General features: G+C 37.0%; 1 protein-coding gene across 6 annotated transcripts in view; it reads left to right on the plus strand.

The window, feature by feature from the left end:
* DCLK1 (doublecortin like kinase 1) overlaps positions 1-23,762 on the plus strand; it is a 535,308-nt gene that overhangs the window by 351,674 nt on the left and 159,872 nt on the right. Inside the window, exons 7-8 of one of the 6 annotated variants that reach the window (XM_073613314.1) lie at positions 2,984-3,077; positions 14,033-16,724. The exons of 3 other annotated variants lie outside the window; for them this stretch is intronic. In XM_073613314.1, coding sequence (XP_073469415.1) covers positions 2,984-3,040 — 57 coding nt within the window. In that variant the 3' untranslated portion in view covers positions 3,041-3,077; positions 14,033-16,724. Of the gene's footprint in view, positions 1-2,983; positions 3,078-14,032; positions 16,725-23,762 lie in introns of those variants that run through there. 2 more of the 6 variants (XM_073613315.1, XM_073613313.1) reach the window with 2 other exon arrangements.

Below are 23,762 nucleotides of genomic sequence, written 5' to 3' on the forward strand. Positions count from 1 at the left end.
TTCCCCACTCTATTCAAGAAAAAAAGAAAAAAACAAAGATTTGGTTATACATATACTGTACTTTGAGGGCAAGAATGTCAAGGCTGTTACCCTAGTTCCCAGAGCTTGAAAGACACCCTTGCACAAGCTTGCTTGTAATAACAATTTACAAGCCATACACATTACAAAATAATTGTACAATCCCCTTTTGATTTTCCACGAAAAATGTATATCAGCAGTTTTCCCTAACTGAGTTTATTATGATTACACTGTTTAGGAAGATGCATAGTTTCTGCTAAAATGTATATACCATAAGATTGTAAAGATATTGAGCAAGCAGATTGTAGTGTTTGAGGGCAACTTTAGACCCTTCACTTTTTTTGAGACCACCATGAAATTATGTATTATTGCATTGTATCCATAGCAAGGTGAGAACTCCAGCCAAAAACAAGGCTGGACATTTGCACTGTAAAAATCAATTACTGCTAATGAAATGTGTGCCATGTGTCACCTGCTGCTGCATTTGGAAAAATACAAACTTTCATTCAGCTTGTACAGTACAGTAAGTGCCAAAAGTCTGGCATTGAGATTAATGCTTCCCGCTGGAGTACAGTAGAGCTAGAGCTGGAGATAATGGGTTGCTCACTCTTCAAATCCTCTATTCAGAAAAAGTATTAGAGCAATATGTTCTATAAATGGAGGAGGTGCAGATGAATGTCACAATCTCTCCTTCTCCAAACACAGAATTCCTTGTAAAGAAGTTTGGCATCTTTGGTCAGCTTAATTGTCCAGGCCAGGAAAACTTCCTGTGCACAAGATTAATCTTGCACTTATTAATCTTGGCACCAAGGCATGCCAAGAATATACACTTTGCTGTGAGAAGTTTGCAAACAGGCAGGTAAAAAAGTTTTTTTTGGGGGGGGGGGGGGAGTAATGTTCTGCTTTTATTCACCTGTTTACTGCTGAATGTAATGTGCCTGGAGTTCCTTTTCAAAAGCTCAAGTGAAGATGACAAATTATTTTCTTATCTAAAGACAGTGGATCTAGAATAGCGTTCCCTTTTCACATAATAATTAGGGTTTTTTTATTTATTTTCAAACCTTCAATGATAAAATGGTTTTTGGAAGCTGGCTGGTTTCTCTGGGCAGCAAGAACACATTCCTTTAGAGCAGTGGCTCTCAAAGTTGGAAGGTTCATACAACATTATGGATGTATGTAGACAGTTGTCCAAACCCTAGTGTACCTTCTGTTTATTGTGCTCATTACACTATATGACCAGTGGCCCTGCTTCATTCACAAGAGTTTGGCTTTCTTGCTGAGTGTATTGCAAAGCATCTCAATGGAACATGTTCCTTCTGAGCATAGCCTGATGCAGGTGGGGGTTGGGCTGCATCTGGCTGTGTACATAAATCTGAAACCAAGTCAGTAATGTATGTGGTGTACAACCACATGTCAACCTTAACAAAGGAGGATGTGACTGTCTTTGACACCTTGTTACGATTTGGCTGTGATGCCTCACTCTGCATTCATTCTTTATTATCACACTATATTATGATCTGTGCTGCTTCTCATTTTTACTGCATTGCTAGTCATGTCTTGCTTCTTTGCTAATCTTAGTCTATGCACATGGATGCTTTGCTCTTTCTTGCAAAACTGCCTTTACTTTATACAATTCGTTATCACTCGCCTCTAAGCTAAAATTTTTGTGCTGCCCAGCTGCTTCATTTTCCATTAGGTTTTACTATATTATTTATCATTGTGACCTCCAATTTAGAATGATCCATTTCCTTCCAGCTCATATGTTTACCTTTAAAACCTGTAATGAACTAGGCCCTCTGTCAAACACCTCTGTCTTTCCTACCATCTAGCTAATCTTGACAATGACACTGGGACAATAGCACCCAGATCCATTGCTGTAGACTTACAGGGGTTGATTTACTAAAGGAAAATAGACTCTGCATGTTTCCACTCTGCAAATGCAGTTGCTCCAAAACTTAGTAAATGAGGAGGAACTCTGCTGACTTCCATCATCCAATCATGTGCAAGCAAAAATGCTGTTTTTTTCTTGCATGTGATTGGGTATTCCTTGTAAAGTGAAGCTGTACCTCATTTACTAAGATCTGGAGCAACTGCACTCGCAAAAGTACACAGTCTATTTGCCTTTAGTGAATCATGCTCATAGAGCCTACAATAGGCTTTCTCCTACTGTCATCCATATTTATCCGCAGCTGGGCTTGGTATCCACTGCACCCAACACTGCACTTCTTCTTACTGCTGCCAATCACCACCAACAATATTACTAATTTCAGGAGGATACCAGGATAACAAGACACTACCTTGTTCCCTTTCATGGACCTACAGAAATCCAGGGACCACAGTTTCAGAAACACCACTTTAGAACCTGTCTTAAACTTAAAGCTCAGTTTATCTCTAAAGTAAAATTGCCATTTTGTTCAGATAGAATCAAGCTTCTTCAGTTCAACTATATGCCTTGCAAATATTTTGCAAACATTTTTGAAGGTCCTTACCTGCTTTTGTGAAAAATAGCCATAAGCAGTTGAATTAGTTTGTATGCTATTATTATTATTTATTTTTTTTTTAAGCAAAAATTCAGTGTTTCTTCAAAGATCTAGTAATAATGCTCTCAGATCTAGGCCAGAAGTTAATATGTTATTGATTGTTTCCTTTAAAACTATCAAATGCCAACAAAGAATAGGAATATGAAACGTAACATTAAAAACCTTGTCTTAAATTTGGCACAACAGTTCTTCTGTTTTGTTACAGTTTCTTTTTTATTGAAGTTGTTCTTGTCTTTGTTTAAATGATGTTGAACCAATAAACTCATTATATTTTTTATTTTTTTTACAAATATTGATTAATATTGTATATTTCCTGTTATATTCTGTGCAGTGTCATTAGTTAATGAAAATTGTGAAAAATCTATATATATATTTGATAAGAGGAATAACAGGTGAACAAATCTATAATACACTTCATCTTACAGGACCTGTATCGTCACCTGTCATCGGATGATTTGGATTCAGTAGGAGACTCAGTTTAAAAGAGAAAATGGAGCAGTGTGTCTGGTTTGTGACTCGGTGATAGTTAAAGCTGATTAACGTAACATTAAGTTAAACAAAGGCTGACTCTGGTTCATAAAGTACTTTGGAAGCATTTGGTATGTTGTATTTGATACTGAAGAACTGAAACATCACCCACAATTAAATAACATTTTGACTTCCAAAAATGATCTCATAATGACTACATCCAAATCTCTGCAGTCTTGCTAGGTAATGCTCAGGCACAGTTCCAGCATGCTGAGATTCTGAGGTTTGTCCTTTTACTAATATATGCAGTCTCCTGCAGTAAGTGGGATTCTTGGTCATAAAATATTACACAGAACACCGCCACATGAGACTCAGTAGAGGTCATTCCTGTTATGGAATTCACAGTCTTTACCATAACACAGTTGAGTACTGCCTGTCATAATTTTTTCATTTGCACTAACCGTTACATTTTCAGGACAAGCTTTCAGGGTATAACCCCTTTTTCTAAGGTTCAAGCAGTACTGATAAACTAAGTATTAGCAAAATGTTAACAATCTCTGAAAAGATGGAAAAAAAAAAACACAACACGTGGTAATTAAAATGGGAAAGTTAGTCAGATAAGGAAGAAAGTTATGCAATGGGAGAGGGACAGAAAAAAGTCATAGATATAAGAATAGCCATAAAACTGTTCAGCCTGTTATTTCTTGCTGCAAACAAAAGTATCACTGCAGTTCAAAGGTTTTCCTTTCTTGAGTAGTTTTAAAATCCCCTTTAAGAACCAAAACATTCATGTCTTCCATAGAGGTGCACATAGCTGGAAACTTTTGTCTTTTTTTTTTTTTTCAGTCATTTTTTGTTAGAGAATTCTGAAAACAAACAGCCTGCAACTGCGGGTAGCTTAATGAATTAGTTCAAAAGGGTTGGCCTTGCAGGGCGCAATAAAATCAATACATAAGTATACAGTTGGGGTGGAGTACAGTTACATAAAAACATGTAAATAGACAAAGTAATGCAGACTACCTGGTTCAAGAGTGGAGGTTTATATCTGGATTTCTGCTAGAATACCAGAGTACCCAATATTTCCATTTGGATTCAAAGACCTCCGGGGAGGTAGATCGAAGAGCTATCAGTTTTCCAAATGAATAGATTGAATTGGTTACCGAAATCACTTCTAACAGATTGGGTGCCCTCTCCTTCTTCCAATGTCTGGTGATCATGAGACAAGCAGCCACTAGAAGAAAACTTTCATTTTGATTACAGGGACACAAAGAAATAAAACCTTGCAACAATAATGCCTGCAAACTGTGCAGTCACATTATTCCATAAAAAGTTTCACACACTCAAAAGGAACCAGCAGTATTATAGGATCATACAGCTGCGCCTCCAGTAATGTGATGTATCTCATTCAATGCAGGTACAACCAGGGATGTTACATTGGTAAGAATGGCCAGAAATTGCAAAAAAATAATGAATCTTTATAGACACACCATAAGGGTTTGTTCACACCAACGGTTGCAATGCAGAACGGCGGTTGGGGTGCGGTGTGGTCCATCCAAAATCAACATAGTGATAGGGGCGATAGGGAGACAAGGCATTTTCCCTGGTCCTGCGTGGAATGGTGCTGGTATAGCCACCCAACTCAGTTGGCCACCAAATTTGGTGTGAACCTAGCCTAAAAGAACACAAGGAAGATGATAACTGCATACCTGTTGGATGTCATTTCTCATAACCAGACCAGTGTTTGAAAGACATGAATGTTTTGGTTCTTCAAGGGAATTTTGACACAAAAGATAACAGACAGAACATAGGCCTCCATTTTTTAAAAATCACTGCCAAAGAGTTTTATGACCATACTTGCCTCTGGCTCTCCCCCCTTCCCTATCAATAGCTCTCCTTATTTGACTAGCTTTCTCATTTTATTTGCCATATGTTGTGTTATTTTTAACTTCTGTTCAAAGATTGTTGTTTTTAACATTTTTGCTGGTGCTTTGTGCATCAGTACTACTCAGACCTTAGAAGAAGAGGTATACACAGAAAGCTTGTCCTAATAATATGTAACCATTACTGCACATTAAAAAAAGTATTATGGTCAGTTCTAAACTGTGTTGTTTCAATTGCACTAATACGGCCACAATGGCCTTAGTCTTTACCATGAAACCAAAATGTATTAGGAATCCGGACTAAACACTTTCTGCTTTTCTAGATGGTTTCCCCCCCAGTAAGTTCAGTAGGTTTCTCTATATATTATGGAGAGAGAAACAATTTTATTAGATAGTTATACAATTTTTTGTAAAGGGAGATGGTTATACAATTTAATTAAGACCTGAACAAATTCTCCTGCTGAATTTTTATTACCATTTTCCATTCACAGAAGTATATGAACTAAATGTCTGGCTTCTATATTAATTATATTTGACATAATCCAATTTGAATTCTAGTGATGATTTTAAAATGATCATTGAAAAGATGATTAATAGCATTGAATTTGACATTTAAAACATATAACCAGGGTTTAGTGAATTAAAGCACAATTGAAGTCACAGAAATGGATATACAGGCATATAAATATTGTACTAACAACCTCATAGTGTTAATTCCACTTTCCTGTTGCAGCATTTGTGCAGCATGCCTAAAAATGTCTCTGCAGAATATTCACCAGAGTTGACTTTGTAATTAGAACGTGTTTGACACAACCCTTCTCTGCAAAACAAGTCTGTGTGAGAACTGTTACTCAGCTATGCCAGCACAGAACACTGCAGAGCAGAGTTATTTTAAAACAGTTACAATTAAAAATCAGTCACAAATCATAACATGCCAGGGCGCAGAGTGATAAAGAGATAAAATGGTGTGAGACCTCAATTGCACTTTTAACTATTTACCATATTTTCTGTAAAAAAAAAAACCCATAAAAATAGATTAAGCTATGTTTTTTTTTTTCTCTGTAAAAAAATCAGAAAAAGCTCAAACCACTCAGACATAGTATGTGTATGTTTTTCTCTTCATAATATGTTGATTAGCACAGAACCAAAAAGACTGCAGCAGTTTGCTTCCTCAATAAAAAAAAAACAATATACAAGCTAAAATTCATGTTGCAAATTGCAATATTTGCACACATTGCCTGTGCCCAGTTGCTCTTCATTTACTATGTATTTTATGAACCAGGCAGTCAGCTTTTGTCTTCATGTATATTGCTAACGTCTTTCCTATGACATCTGGATTGCCAGGAAATTGTGAACTAATAATACTCTTTGTGCTTTTCTTTTAACTGCTATTCTTGATCATGAATGTTAACAAGATGCTATGTGATTGCTTAATTTAATAATTCAGAATAATTTTATGATTAAAATTGTATTTGCTGAATCACTTTTTTGCGCCTTTTGTTTGACCTTTGCACTTTTTATTACTTGCAGAATGTTTTTTTAGAAACTAAACTGTATGTGTTTTTGGGGTGGCAGATTGAGTAATATTGCTTAGTAATCACTGACTAATAATGTGATTGAACATTCCGTAATATGAAGAAAAAACAAAAAGAAATTGGTCCAACTATTTAGGATATTTTAATTAAATGGTCATTTCTACATTTAAATGTTATACTCGTAGATGTATTGATTCAAATGTTTTATGCTGAATATATGAGACAGACAGACAGTATTTGGGCCTGAATCTCCTATAATAAACACAATTATATTATATTATATAATATATAACAAGAAAGTATCAGCGTTTTGCTCAAAATGTACCCCAAACACACTTGTTAGAATGACCAATTTAACTGTATAGTAAACGGCATTAAAGTAATGTTCCAAATGTACAAAAGGTATATTGTTCCTGGGCCTGTACTCAATTCAAACTCCCAAATAAGTTTAGTTACCCTATCTAGATATTTGAAGAAAACTCAGCCTTAATCTATGTATTTAGACCAAAGGATTCAGAAACTCAACATAAATTTAAATTCATAGAACATATTATATAGGCAGCTATTTTGTGATTTTGGGCAACAATGTTACATGATATTGTAATACTGTAATCTGACTTATATTCTGTGATGAACTACGTGAACTTACATGCATGACCAAAAGCGGGGGCATATAAAACTCAATGCATTTTAAAATAGATTTGGGTAGAGCAGAATTTTTCTAGACACAGTATGCTTTCTGATGATTTAGCCTATAAAAGTAGAATACATATAACCTCTAGGTAGCCTTTTGCAACAAAATATTTTATAACATAAAAAATGACAATTGTGCATAATTTTTTTTTGTAATCATGGAACATATAATTGAAACCACCTAAGTTAACAGTTATGAAAAATGATGTTGGAGTTGACTTTTTTGATACATAGATGTTGCAGTTTTTGCCAAAGTAGTGGCAGTTGACAGTATTTTCTATGAAGTCACAAAGAAAAGAGAATGCTGTGTGTGGGAAAATATCCCCCCCCCCAAAAAAAAAATATCACCACTATTGGCATGCATGTCAGATTTTATTTAATACAGATGTGATGTCTCTTTAGTAATGACCAAGATATCTCAACAATTTAATATTTCAGCACATTCCTATTGTTACAATTCTGCCCTAAAAATGGCTGCCTCTACTAATGTAATTAATTGGTATTTTTTAATACGTAAGTCTTATTTTCTAGATTTATAATATTCAGTTGCATTTCTGAAAATAATTTTACTAAAATGCAGTGCTTTTAAAACAAACTTATGTAAACTAAGGCTAAGATTAGCTGAAGTGTCTCTTGCTTATATTTATGTTATGTTACGTTTCTTTAGCTTGAATTGAGTTTAACTATTCTGTGGTGTAAATTGTAACCTTGTTTTATGTTATGAAATATGAATAGAATAATAACATTGCTAATGGCTACAGACATTATTCTTTGATTTAAAAAATAAATCTACTAACAAAATTATGTTTAGACATTTAATAAAACCACATTATGTATGTTGTCTTCTTACATGTGTATATGACGTTGTAAAGGCAAGTTTATAAGTGGAATTTCAAAGTACAGAATGCTTAGGTTGTAATTGGTTACTTGACGTTAATTAATATATACTAGATCTGATGGAAGCTAAGCAACCCTTTCGGTGTGAGGTAAATAAACTGCAAAGTACCTGCTGTGCTTACTGCTGTAAGTTAATTAATGTAGTGTTATTTTAAAGATCATTTGGCCTCAAATATAGCAGGTCTTTAAAATTATGAACAGTCCCTTTGCAATTGTCAAATTGTTTTGTAGGGTTGTGATCTGGCCAGTGATTTAATGTCACTGTGTCATTGCTGTATGTAGGACAGAAATAGTGCAACAACGGAAAGGCCAACATTCTCCAAAAAAGGTGGCATTCATAAAGATATATGAACTTATGCCCAACCTTTCTTCCCTTAAAACCAAAAACTTTGTCAAGTTGGTGCTAGCTCCAATCTATCAAATGATGGTTACCATTCAGGTGTTCTTATTGACCAAATGCTGGTCTCAACACTAGTTACTACTGAGGTGTTTTGATTGCCTGAATACTGGCCTCCACACTGGTTACTGTTTAAGTGTTCTGACTGCTGTGACTCCATGCTGGTCTTGACACTAGAACATTACAATTGGTTGCTGATTAGCTGTGTGGAGTTATTAATATGTTCCAGTTTCATTTTTGTGAAATTGTAACCACAGCTAAACTTTTGTTTCATTTTCAATACGATAGAGTGAGGAAGACTAAAGGACCACTATAAAAATTTAAATGTTCTTCAAGTTCATGTTGAAGAGCTTACTCATTTCTTCCTATCGTGTCATTGAGAAAAAAATGCTACAATTCTTGGTTAGTCTAACTAATTATATTGTACAAATTGTTCATATTTGAGGAACTAGAAACACTAGGATGAAAAGGGCTGCCATGGGTGTTCTAAAGCTTCCTGAGCCTGGGAAATTGCCTTTAAACAGCCTGAACCAATACACCTACCCTGCTACCTCCATTTGTAATTTGAGTGATGTTGAAAGAACAAGAACAGAAAATGTCTGTAGCCTAGAAAGCGAAAAAATTAATGTTTTTGCATGTATTGTATAATAAGGCCTTGTACGAGGACAAGTTCACATAAGACGTGTCTCAAGTCTGAATGAACTCCTGGTTAGGGTTTAACCATACTTAAAGCAGAGGGGTCCTCTGATCCTAGTCCTCGATATTAGTACAGTCATGTATGGCTGCTACTTCCTTTAACCTATCAGTCATATACATTACATTCTAAGCATTATAAAGCCATATTTCCAGCAACCATTTGCCTTTTATCTTCTGTTTGTACCCATATAAGTAATTTAAGGTTTAATTAAAAGAAACAGAGACACTACAATGGATTATATTTAAAAAATCCTCACAGAATATTTGAAGCCTGAGCGGTCCTGGGTAGATTTTTTTAGTTACATCTCTGTCTACAGAGGATACAAGGCAGCAGTTTGATCTCTGTGCTATATGGCCTCTTTTCTCTGGGCAGGAGGCAACAGAATAAATTACATAAAACAGCATTTGTCTGTGGTCAGCTTTGACAAGCAGGTATTGCTGCCATCTAGATGGACCACCTTGGAAACAGAAAACAGTGTTTAGCTGAGATTGCGGAACTGCTTGTGTGAACGAGTCCTCCATGTCTTTGCACTACATTTTTTTGTCCTTTTTCTGTATTGTTTTCTTTATTGTAATAAAAGTGCTAATCCAACAAAGTTGAGAGTCATTTATGACGGGCACAAAATAGTGCAATAAGTTAAGTGTAAAACTGACGAGTCAGCCAAGTATTGATGATCATATATAGATATATCATATCTATATCATATATAGATTTAACTGAGTAAACAAAGAAGGTTCTCTGAGCTGTGTTGTATGACTCCAAAAACCATGTGTGATGTTTGCAAAATATTTTGTTACACTGTTTTCGGGTTAATTTACTAAAGACAAACAGGCTGTTCACCTTTCAAGGGAATTTTCACTTTCCAAGGGAGTTTTTCATTTGCTTAGTGAATAAGGTGAAGCTCTGCTGACTTCCATCATCCGATTATGTGCAAGCAAAAATAAATTTCCTTAAATTTTTTGATATTTTTTCCTTTTTAATTGGATTATCATAACACATGATTGGGCATTCTATGCAAAGGGAATTTTCACCACATTTACTAAACAAAAGAAAAATGTCCTTGCAAAGTGAACAACCTATTTGCCTTTAGTGAATCAAACCCATTGGGGTTGCTTTACTAAAACTGCAGAGTGCAAAATCTGGTGCAGCTCTGCATAGAAACAGAGCAGCTCTAGGTTTTTTTTTGTCAAAGCTTAATTGGACTAGCGAAAGTTAGAAGCTGATTGGTTACAATGCTTAGCTGCACCAGATTTTTCACTCTCCAGTTTTATAAATCAACTCCATTTTGTCTATTTGACCTACAGTGCAAACTTTGTCCTCACTAGCTACATAATAGTATGGGATAAGGATTATGAGAAATAATATGTAGCACTGTCCCCATAGGGCTTGCTGAGTGTTGACTTCATAGGCCTCTCTCTTGTTACCCACAGCTTGTTGCCAGTAGTCCCCACTTAATTGCTGAGGGTCCCCATTAGTTGCTGAGGGTTACCACTTGTTTGCTGAGGGTTACCACTTACTTGTTGAGGGTGCCCACTTGGTTGCTGAAGGCTTTCCACAGGGTTGCTAGGGGTTTCCCACTTGGCTGCTAGGGGTTTCCCACTTGGTTGCTAGGGTTCCTCATTTAGTTGCTAGGGGTTCCTGCTTGGTTGCTGGGAGTTCCCACCCTTACTCCCGCTTGGTTGTTAATCAAAGACCAGTCCAGAGTATTTGGGTTTTTGTATTTTATTTGGAACTTGGATGGGAGAAGGGATGAGTGGGATACTCCAACTGCAACTATTCATAATAGATAAGGACAACTCTCACTTGACCTCACCAGATTATTTGAGGAAGCAGTCACACTGCTTTAACCATACAGCCACATGTATGGAAGGGTTAAGTCCTCTTGCTCTCTCTAGTAGCAGACTTGGTGCACTATCTTATCTTCAGATCCTTCCTGTTGTTTCCCTTCCACTGTTAGCTCTGCAGGACCTCTGGATTCAGCTTTTCTCTCTCTCTAGGCCCCTGGATGAACCACCCGGGGCCGCATGGCCTCCTCCACAGAGGAGAGGGTAGCTGCCTCTCTCCCTCCTCGGCTCTGTTCCCCGGCTCAACTAACTCTGAGCACATGTACGCTGGCCTTATATACAGTATGCCACAATGCAATGCAGTACTTTTCCTCTGCCAATTGCCAGGGCTGTAACAAAGCCTGTGCGCTCACGTGTCAGGTCCCCTCCCACTGTCCAATGTCTCCCTATTGGACCAGTGGGGGAGAGTCAGAACAAGCTGAGCTGCACCTGAGTACAATGAGCAGACCTAACCAATAGATCCTGCTCCCTGGTAGGCAGAGAGCACTCTTAAGTTTTAGCACCTACCTAGGAGGGTGCTACATCTATATGGATACCTAGTCCTGCAATAACTCATATAATCACATAAAATGAAAAGAAAAAAAATGTTTTGCTTGCACATGATTGGATGATGGAAGTCAGCTAAGCTTTACTTCATTCACTAAACTAAGGGAAATTCCCCTTGCAAAGTGAACAGCATATTTGCATTTAGTAAGTCAAGCCCAAATCATTTCATAGGCACAGTTTTATTTTATGAAGCTCTATTGCAAAAACATTTTATTACCCTTTGACTCTTCTTTCACCAGTTTTTATTGTCTGTGACCCAGTTTGGGAGATTTCACCATTACTACCTGCTCCTGTGACAACGGAAGAATAAATTAGAAAAACAGTTGTCCCTGCAACAGGAAGCTACAGACAGTAATGACCTGACAAGGGACTTGAATCCCATTTAATTGAAAAACATGTTTTGTTGTAGTTAGTGTCCCCGCTGGTGAGATTTCGTGTTCTGACAAAAAGTGAGAAGAAATCTCCCAAAAGGGACATTTGAAGTATTTTCTATCCCATCCTCACTATGTCCAAAACTAAAACAAAAAAAATCTTTAGCTGGAATTTGGCTTTAAAGCGGTAGAAAACCACCAAATAAAAAAAAAAAAAAAAAATCTTCTCCCTGAAAAAGAATGTCATAATGTGCTAGTATGTATTGTATAGTATGTATAGTATGTATCATTATGAAAGACTTACCTGAAAACGAAGACCCTCCAGTGGCACGCTGTCACCGCTGACAGGGATTCCCTCTTCACCTTTTTTCCTTCTGGGTTTGCCAGCAGCAGCCGCTTGATTGGCCAAGCCATGATGATGCGGGAGTCACGGCGGCAGAACGGCTCTCTCGGCATGCCATCCATTGAGAGCGTGGTGAGCATGTGCTGGTGACATAGCCGACGCTGCTAAAGTAAATATCTCCTAAACGTGCACCGTACCTACAGGTTTTACTGTGATAAACAACACAGGAGAAAAGCTCAGTGATTAACAGTGCTTGCTAAATAAAGTGACAATGTGCAGACAAATAAAATCAAAATAAAATTGTGACCCAAAAACCAAAATAATTGTATGCTGAGTGTCAAATAAATTGAACAATGTGAAACAAACTCCTAATAGTGTTTCCCAAAATAATTAAGGAATGGTGACAAAATGTATTTTAGTCCATGAATCAAATTGGTGCAATCCGTATTCCTATGTGGCCAATCTATCAGATGCACCTGTAGACTATACAAAGGTGTTTGTTGCACGTTCCTTTTCAAAGGTAAAACAGACAGAGATGGGATATAGATCCCTACTCTCCAGACGTCATTGACCCTCTTTGTCTTACGACAAGAGGAGTCCAATCAGGCTTGTATGGTCACCGTAACCAAACTTTAGATCTCCAGCCAGGATTCCTGTCCTCTCCACCCAGCGATGCAGGATATCCAAAGTGAGGGCTCTCCCAGGCGTTAGTCCATCCTCCTTACCTCACGACAAGGAGTCTAATCAGGCTAAGTAGTCACCGTGACCGGATGTGTATTCCCGACTAAGATCTCGACCTCTCCGCCCGGCAATGCAGGATACCACAGATGAGAGTTCTCGTTAGGCAGGATTTTACTGTACCTACAGGTAAACCTTATTATAGGCTTACCTGTAGGTATAAATAGAAAAAATGCCTTTACCACCACTTTAATGGTTTTGCCCTAAACCTCAAACAAACTGCCTATCAACTGTGGCTGGGCACTGGTCTGTTTGGTCTTGCCAGCAGTTAAGTATCAAAAATGTAAAGGATTCAGTGCACAGCAGGACCGTGTAACACATTTTTTCTTAGTTTAATAAACAGCACAGGATACAGCTATTTATCCTTTGCTGTTTAGAGGTAAATATATTTTTTATTGTTTGTTTCTATCATAAGGAGCAATACGATAAAGGGTTATACCCAACCAGTGCAATTTTTGTAAAAACAATGATATTGGGGTCCACATAAATAGATAAGAAAACTCACCTTTAGCATTGTGAAAAAGAATGGACAACCATTTCACAGACTTTATATCATAGTGCAAAAACAGAAAACATATAGGGCTAAAAATACCAGGGAACGGGATGAAGTAAGGAAGAGAAAAAGAGAGAAAGTAGAAAAAGAAAAAGGCTTAGGGAGGTCCGCAAAGGGAGAGAAAGAAAAAGCTTGAGCACCCCCATGACCGGACAATAAAAAGGCAAAAAAAAAATTGTTAGAGTTTGAAAAAATAGGATTATAGACTGGTCATATTATCCTTTGCTGTTTAATAAATTAAGAAAAATATGCTTTTGTCATAGAAATATAACAGAGCTTTCTGAACTTTTTATGCATTAGTTTTATCACAGTTTTATTCACAGTGATTTGGTATTGCTGAATTCATTCATTATAATATACACAGTGCAGGGTCCCATTGCACAGTGACTGCCTGTCCTAAATGACCTTGGCATACAGCATTATATTTCTACATTGCTACTTACATATGATACATTTTTTTGCAATGAATGTTAGTTTTGAATATGTAACTGATTACAGCTTTATTTTTACAGGACACACACTGAGGGTCTGTTATGAACACATGAACTGTTTCCCTTACAAAAGACTCTTAGTACAAGCTGAATGTAGAATTTGTAGTAGATCTGAATATACATATAATAATGTATTTGAGACATTTGAAAGACTTCAAATACTGTTGTGATACTATTATGATCTTTCTTATAATTCAGTACAGTCATTAGCTAGTTGAACAAGGTGCCTTCACTGGTACAGACCAACGATGTTTCCTTGAATCCCTTAAGCGGCAGTGAAATGTGCATTGCCACGTTATCTGTCTATTGTGTGAATGTATCCCAAAAAATCAGATAATTCATTTTCATTAAGGTTTATTTGCTTTTATTTGTTCTGTTAGACTGTAAGAACCTCTAGCACCTTTGACATGGCTTTGCTTTTCATTGCTAAAAATAGACCTAAAAGATCACAGTGTTTAAGGGGAGAGCTGACTCAGAGAAGGAGAATGTTACTAGGAGACATGTAGAATACATCCTTATAAAAAAACAATATGTATATAATTTTCCTCTCTACCAATATAGATTATGTGAGAGTTCAGACAGTTTACAGGGCAGCAGCTGTCAGACTTCAGTTGACTTCTGACTCTGAACTGAACTGTCTGGCTGTTTGGTTGACCAAATAAGCAAAGCAAAATCAGGGGACAAATATACATCTTTCTATCAGACTAGTGGCAAAGTTTAATATGCAGGCTCTTGCACACCCCTAATCAAGGCTGGTTCTCTTTAATATCAACCGAATATGATTTCTAAAGAAATTCTCTTGTAACTGTTAACTCCTCCAAGGAAAGTCGATTTATTTTGTAGAAAGTAACGTTGTCACTGTATTTTAATTTCACATTTCATCAGCCAGTGAAATGATGCAGTTTTAGTAGAGTGATTTCTGATTCAATAGAAAAAGGTTAAATACGTCAGTCATTATCTATGTATAAAGAGTTATGGGATATCTAGTTCAAATCATCCCCTAAGGTCGCCTACATAACACTATGCCATTACTTTCTGATATGCAGGAAACATTGATAGGCAGTCCAACTGAAGCAGTGCGCACAACAGGCTGACGACACAGTTTCTAATTGCAAGACAGTGGCTTAGCTTTGTCAACAAGTGCTGTTACTGTCAGGATCTTCAGGCAAGCAACAAATTCATTATTTGCCCAGGAAAACTGTGAGACATTCGGCTAAACATGCTAAAAAAAATGATTTTTTTGCTTTACAAAAACTTTAACTTGAGTCTGATTGGATGCTATGTATATACCTTCAGTTATCATTCCTCCACTAGGGAGTGCCATGTTGACCATCTCTATACAACCCGTAATACTGGGCTGTGAAATAAGTGCAGTATGGAAACAAATGCATCATGAATGTCACTGGGGTTTATTTACTAAAGGCAAATAGACTGTGCACAATTCACAAATGCAATTGCACTCATTTTCCCCACAGCTTAGTGAAGTTGGTGAAGCTTCACTTACTAAGGAATACCCAATCAGAGGCTGAAAACGGTACATTGTTTTGCATGGAAGTTTGGCGTTTTATATTGTAGACCTGTAATTCTTAGGAATAACTCACTTAAATCTGTCCAAACAAGAGTCTAGTAGACATCCTGGGTATGATAATGTTTGAAGCACAAAATCATAAATTATAATATCATAAATAACTATAAATAATTATACCAAATAATAATATAATAATAATAAAATGTATTCAAAAATGTAATCAAATAAAAAACACTTAAATTTGCTCAATTGCAGAATTGTCGCTGTCATTACTTGTCAGTGTTTGATTACGAATTTCCCCACAAATCACTATCTCTCAATTCTGCAAGTGATTCTAATTTGTGACGTAAAGGGACACTTTTGGTTGCCATGGACATTCTCAAGTTTCCAGGCAGAAAGAACAGTATATATCATATAAAACTGCATGCAGGGCACTGGACAAAGCATTAGGGACAAAAGGGAGGGAGGTGAAATTATGTGATACAGTAATGTATTCTGTACGATTCCAGTGTACTGTATGTATTATGCTTCTTGCACTTTTCGAATTTGGCACCAGGCTCCGTCCCAATGCATCGCAACGCTCGCAGGGAACGGAGCCCAGCACAGTGATAGATCGAGCGGAGGACACAGCCCGCACACACAGCGGGGAGACATGGCAGGATCCCGGGGACAAGGTAAGTAACTTTGTCTGGATCCTGCAATGCAATCCCGAGTGTGGCTCAGGGTTACAACTTTTGATAGTGAAGATTCAGCCCGAGCAACACTTGGGATTACCACTAGGGAGGTTAAAAAAAACATAATTTTTGCTTGCACATGATTGGATGATGGAAATCAGTAGTGCTTTACCGTATTTACTAAGCACTGGGGAAAATTAGTGTAACTGCACTGGCAAAGTGCATAGTCAATTTTTTCCTTTATTAAATCAACCCCACCATCTTAGTTTTATACATACATACATTAATTATTGGCACACACAACACCCACAAATATATATTTAAAGAAAGAAGTGCCGAAACATAAAACACTGTGGCCTTTTAGCACTTTTATACATAGACATTTCAGTTTTGCTTAAGTATTGTTATTTTAATATACTGTACTGACAATTTTTTGCTATGACTTAAACATTGCTGTTTTGTAAAAGTTGAATGATTTGATAATATCAAACAATAAAATTATGTGGGAAATCAGATGTGTCCTCAAGTCATTGTGATTTTTTTTGTGTGCTCCATAAACTCAGTGAGGCTGACAGGACTGAGGTCTGAATGGTCCTTCTGATTCTGTTGTATACAAACAGGTGCATCTGAAATTGGTTAAAAAATCCACTGTGCTTGAAAAACGCTGTTTGACAGTCTTTGGGTAGTTTTTTAATTATTTGAATTCATAATTTCTATTTGTGGGCATTAAACAATAAAGATCTGTCTGCTCAAAAATAGACTGGTGAAAGTAATTTAAAGAAAACGCATTTTTTTTATTTGGTATTGATATTGTAAAGCTTGGCTAGAGAAATACATTTTTGGCATAATTTTGCTGTATTATACATCCATGATCTACTGGCATTTTGACAGAGTTGTGCACTCCTTTGCCAAAAATCTGCTGTAGAATTTCACAAGTGGCATTGACCACTGCTACATACAAGGCTTTTCTTGTGATTGGATTGAAGACAAGGGTAAAGGGAAGTAGTATGAGTTTTTACAGATGGGTTTCAGGTCAAAAATGTGCAGTGACAAACAGTACAGTTGAAGCAGTGCTGAGAAGTGTGGATGGTGAGGTGACTTTTAGTTACAATTAGCCTGGTTTCTGGATACACCATAGCTCATGATGATGCTGCAGGATAGAGCAAAGTTTGAAAAAAGCTATCTGTATTATTTCAAAAAAGCATTTGCCTCCCCCTGAAACTAGGGGGTCTGTGTATAAAAAATGTTGCTGTGCAAATGTGTCAATCAGTTGCACAGGTGTAACAAATCTTTTTTTTCCTAAGGTCATCAGTGCCATCTACTGGCAACAATGTCTTTTTTTTTCTGAATACCTCAACCAGGAAAAGTTCTGCATTATCGCCACTAGATGGTGCTAATGATTCTAAGGAAATAACCATATTAAACAAATTATAAAGGTTCATTGCACCTGTGCAAATGATTGACACATTCACACAGCAAGGTATGCTCCAGTCAAACCTGACAATTAAACTTTGAGATGTAGAGTATACAGGAAGGTCAGCCTACCTGCTCAGCATTTGACCGTTTTAACAAAGTTGCATAAATGTGCAACTTAAAGTCATAGCGACTTCAAAGTAGGTCATGCACTACTTTGGTCTAACGTTCATGCACCTTGAGGGCCATAGACTTCCATTTTAACCATCAAAAGTTGCATGAAAGTCATACCTGAATGTTTTACATGCAACAGTGGGTCCGACTTTGCAGCGGGACAACAGGTCACATCCAAGTTGCACCCATCCAAAGTTGCATTAAAGTTGCACTCCAAAGTTGCATGACTTTGGAGTCGTACAAGTGTGAATGGAGCCTTTAGTGTATCAGTCCAACCCACACCATGTTGCAAGTAATTTGGTTATTTAAGAACCCCTGCCTGTGATACAGGAGAGAAATTCCCAAACCCACCCACACTGCAGGCTCCTTTTTGTCTCGCATACAAAAAAAGCCAAATGTAAAAATCTCAGTATTAAGTTTGCTATAAAAAATTGAAAATGATCACTGAGCAGCGAGGACAGGAAGTTACATATCATATGTTTGAGGAAGTTTACTTTAATGGCTCTGCGAGATGTTCTCTGGTTTCTTGGTGCAGTTGATTACACAGAACTCAAACACAGTAAACTGATTGAACTTTCTGACTCTATCACAGCCACAGTGTTTGCTGGATAACATTAATAGTTCTTGGGGCCATCTCACAGTACAGGCCCCATGGTCCCTTGTGGTCTGGTTACTGTTGCGGCTTTAGTCCGCTGGAAAGAAATTCATGATTTCAAAGTCAGATACATAGCTCATGAGAAGCACACCTTTGGAACACTTCTTTTTGCAATATAGCAGTTTAACAGATTGTTAAGGCTGTATAAATACATTCTCTGCATGACTTTTACAGCAGGTGAATGTCACTTTCCAATTTCAAACGGGCGCTCAGATTTTCCCTGTAGCAACATTTTAGTTTAAAATGATAATACGTTTTCCTGCCATTAAAAGTGTCTGTTACACTGCATGAGCCTGTAAGCCGGTCTATCTCTGCTGAGTTCTGCATGACCTGAATTACTGCTCCTGTAAATGCTGTGTACATTTTCTCTGGTGCCAGTCATTTCAAGGCTCACTGCAATTGTAATCATCAAAGAAAACCAACCAAGGATTTATGCCTAGGATTTGTTCTGTTTTAATGAATTTGGAAATAACCTTTTAAGTTGCTAATGTTTTATGTGAAAATACTTGCTGTGGTATTTTCCAAAGATCGGTCTTCTTTTTACTTGCTAGAAAAATGTTAATTCTTTGGGGATGTACAATGTAATAGTTAAAGGATTATTCTATATGTAGCACTTAACTAATCTTCTTATATTATTGAAGATAACTCATGCATATAGCATGGTGAAACACAAGGCTACTTGCCTCCCACTTCTGAAAAGAGAAAGAGGGACACCTTCTAGCACAAAAAATTTAAGAATACACCCTGAGTTTCACAGGCCATGAAGAATTAATGCCCTAAAAATTATTGGTTAAACCCACAATTGCTTTATTTCACAACCCCATTTCATTTACCATGGCTTATGAAAATAGCAAAAACAGTCATTTAGAGGTTGGATCAAAGGTTTAGTGTGGTAAAACACCTATGGTTGCTAAAAATTGAATTTTTGTAGAGATCTAGACATCACACTAAAAGGTATCAACTGAGGAGGAAAGAGAGACAGATGGATTTGGTTCTAAAAAAGGTAAAGTCCCTCCAAAAGTTCAACATGGGACTAGAGTTAGACTAATCGTAGATTGGCAGGTGTATTGCCAAGAACAGTGGGTAATGACACTCGTATGATATGGTATAACAACTGTCACATCAAAGCACACTACTAATACCCCTCGAGGCAGCAACCAAACATTAAAAATGTTTAAAAGGATATAATTTTATTTATTGATGGTTAAAAGTAATTAACATGGGCTATCCTAAAATATGTGGTTCCAGTATGATATATTCACCATACAATATACATCAATCCTTATAAAATATCATTGATCATGGGTTCAAAACTAATTCTCATACAATATCCAGGTAAAGTCCCTCCAAAAGAGCTACATGGGACTAGAGTTAGACTAGTCCTAGACTGGCAGGTGTATTGCCAAGAACAATGGGTAATGACTTTCCTATAATGTGGTATAACAACTATCACATCTGCAGAACATCCTGTAACCTTTGGCCACATTTGGATAGAGAGGGGATGCAGAACACAGACATTGAAGACTTTGTTCCTTCTACAAAGAATTATTGTTGCTTCCAACAATTGAAAGCACTGTACTGTTGTTCTATGTAGCCTGACAATATTAGGTGATGCTTTTAGCACTTAGTACGTAATATAGAGAAGATCGACAGAGTAAAAAGAGCAATTGGTCCATCAAGTTCCTCCCCCCAACCCCGCGCACACACACACACACACACACAGAATTTTAAGTCTTATGCAATTGTTTACGTCTGTTTCCTAAATCAATATGAATGGTAAATTTGCTTGAAGCAATGCAGGTCAGAAGAATGTCCAGATCAGAAGGAACTCAAATGCAAGCTGAATGCACCTAAAGGTGTACTACACATCTACAAAAGGATGCAGTTCCCAGATAATTTAATTAAAAGTTATTTTTCCATAGGGTGTTATGGTAAATTACCTTGTAACCAATCATCCTGAGAAGGCTTCCTTTGTCCAATACATCCAAAAGGTATAACGGCACTGCTGGGTGCTGTGTGCATTGTGTGAAGTCAGTGTCCCCAGCAGGCTTGGAGCAGTGACAATAGTTGGTTATGCACATGTGTGGTATCACTTGATTTGCGTGCATGCTTATAAATCAACCATTAGCTCACATAAGAGAGTAGTCTTATGACCTCTGAAAGTCACGTGTGGCAACTCCTGCCATATAAGACAACCCGAGGCTTTGCTAAGGGCTTCGCACATGAACAAACCTGGCGTAGCAGCTGAGGGGAGGGAGCAGCAGCTGAGGTCAACATGGGCCGGGGTCTCGCATTCTTGGAAGTCTCAGATACCGATACCTATATCTGGTGTGTAAAATTAAACATGGTCAGAGTTTGCAGCCCCCCATCCCCAAACCACAACTTTCCCCTTACTGAATCTGTGCATTTTTCTCCTCACAGGCTCATCTAATTTTTCTCATTCAATGTGGCTGTGCGGGGCTCTTTACACATATTTCTGTCATCCATTGACATAGATTTGAGGAAAAAAAAGACAAGTCCCATTTGCCGTGTGCCAGAGTGACCTGTAATTCTCAATGGAGAACAAGTGTGGTGAGGACACTGCACTTTGTAGTCCATTGCTTCCTTGGAGCTAGTAACTGAAGGGCTGTACCTCTGCAGGAGCCTGAGCATTACACCTGTGATCCACTAATTGCGATTGCAATACTTTGCACATAAATGCACATTTTTTTAATTAACGTTGGTTTATTTATTAATTTTTTATTCCATTTACAAAAGATGGAATATGCTTTTAAATTTTAAAGTAAGGTCTTGTGACAGGGGCTCTTTAATTAGGTGGTAATTTAGTGAGCCCAATAAAAAAGTGCCAAAATAACATTTTGAGTGTGCTGGTTTTCCTCAAAAATAGAGATACTGTATTCATCATCATGGGCTTTTAGAGAAGGATCATTTTTTATTTTCTGTGCCTACAACAGAAAAGATTCTGAAAACCTTTGCTTTACTGTCACTGCTTTGGCAACCCCTCTGTTTTTAAAACCTACAATTTTTCCATCTGGCTTTATGTGTTAAAAGAACAATATGAGGCGAGAAAAGAAAATACTTGACTATATGTGGTCTGCAAAGTTTAATAACAATGTCCCCAGCTTGGCATTGTCCTTTTCACATACTATTTTTCCTTTATTTGTCATTTTTGCATTTGTTTTGTACTAGTTTTTTTCTTTTGCATTGTTGAATATACAGTATTTTGATTTTGAAGCTTTTTATATGTAATGTTTTTCTGTTTTATTGTATACCACATGTGCAATATAAGAATCTTAAGACATTAACCTGTAAAGAGAGTCTAACTAAATAATCAGAACATACAAGAAAACTTTATATAATATTTAGAAATGTAAAAATACATGTGCCTAAGTGTGCAAGTAAAGGTACAATAAATTATGAAAAAGTTCATACAGTGACACTTGAGAACTAAAGTAATCAAAAATAAGAGTACAAAAAGTAGGTATATATATATATATATATATATATATATATATATATATGTGTTTGTAATTATATACAATTTAAATACAGAATAAACTGACTGAATGTGTGCACCAGTGCCAAACAGTACTCAAACAATATAGTACAAAGTGGTAGCAGAACAAGCATACCTTATATAGGTAATGAGACAAGCCAAAGGCAAATGGTTAGTGAAGCTTCAACTCAGCTTCACTGAGAAGAATAACCAAACTTGTGTTAAGCCTATGATCAAAAAGAGGCCATGTATTTGCATCTTAACTTGTATGTGTGTGAACATCTTCAAAGTCATGCACATGTTGAAGAATTAAAAAAATGTTAGGCCCCTGAATGGATGCTGCAGGAATGACTCAGGTATGACTTTGGAAAACCCAGTTCTGCTCTTGTGAAGCAGTAGTGGCTCCCCCTCTTTTGCCTGGTGCTGTGAAATGTAGTTAAGGGAATGGGCAGAACATTTTTCAGGGTATCGGGCGCTGGACAGCAAACTAGCCACCCTTTGTATTGGTAGAAAAGTGGGTCAAAGTTGTATACCCATATCCCATGTTTCTATTAGATTTGAGTATTGTGCCATGGGAGCAGAAACACCCAACTTGGACACACAACAGTGAGAGGTATAGCGGTACAAAGTCTGGGACTTCCCATAATGTTTTGTGCCATTAGACAGTGTAGCCATCTGTTAACTTTAAAACCTTACAAGAACAGCTCTGTGACCAAATGAGAGGATACATCGAAGAAGCCAGTGAAGTGGATAAAACTTCAAGTGACATCACAATGTATGCCATATCCTATAGAGACTACAATTTCTTCTGCAAAAGGGTAATGTATTAATGGAAAAACAATTATGTTGACATTCTTCAGCACTTGCTGCTTTGACCCACACGTCATGGATGCAATAACTTTAACAATCAAATGCTCTTTAAATGTCATTCAGGGGAAATCAGTTCAATTTTTCTTAATCGGGTACAAAATTAACTAGTTACGTGTTTTACCAGTTCACTGCTAGTTTCTGTTGTATGAAATTTTAAATTACAATTTTATTTAGGGAGCATTTACTGTATATACTTGGATGACAAAATGTATGTATATATATATATATATATATATATATATATATATATATATATATATATATATATATATTTATATATATATATATATATATATATATATATATATATATATATATACAATGCTGTGAAAAAGTATTTGCCCCCTTTCAGATTTTACATTTTTGCATATTTCTCACACTTAAATGACTCATCATCAAACAAATTTTATTTTAAATGATGGTTTCATTTATTAAGGCATAAAAGCTGTCCAAACCTGCCTGGCTTCGTGGTAAAAAGTAATTGCCCCCTAAAGCTAATAACTTGTTGTGCCACCCTGGGCGGCAACAACTGCAATCAAGCGGTTGCAATAACTGGCAATAAGTCTTTCACATTGCTGTGGAGCAATTTTGGCCCACTCTTCTTTGCAGAGCTGTTTTAATTCAGGCACATTGCAGGGTTTCCTAGCATGAACGGCCTGTGTAGGGTCATAATACAGCATCTCAATTGGATTTAAGTCCGGGCTTTGAGTAGGCCTCCAAAACCTACATTTTGCTTTGTTTGAACTATTTGGAGGTGGACTTAACCCAAGTGCACTTGAGCTTGAGGTTACGAACTGATGGCCGGACATTCTCCTTTAGGATTTTCTGGTAGAGCTCAGAATTCATAGTTCCATCAATTATGGTAAGTCGTCCAGGTCCTGAAGCTGCAAAGCAGTTCCAGACAATTACGCTACCACCACCATGTCCGACTGTTGGTATGA

Source organism: Aquarana catesbeiana, linkage group LG02 (genome assembly GCF_042186555.1).
Source record: "Aquarana catesbeiana isolate 2022-GZ linkage group LG02, ASM4218655v1, whole genome shotgun sequence".
In the NCBI taxonomy this organism is placed as follows: Eukaryota; Metazoa; Chordata; class Amphibia; order Anura; family Ranidae; genus Aquarana; species Aquarana catesbeiana.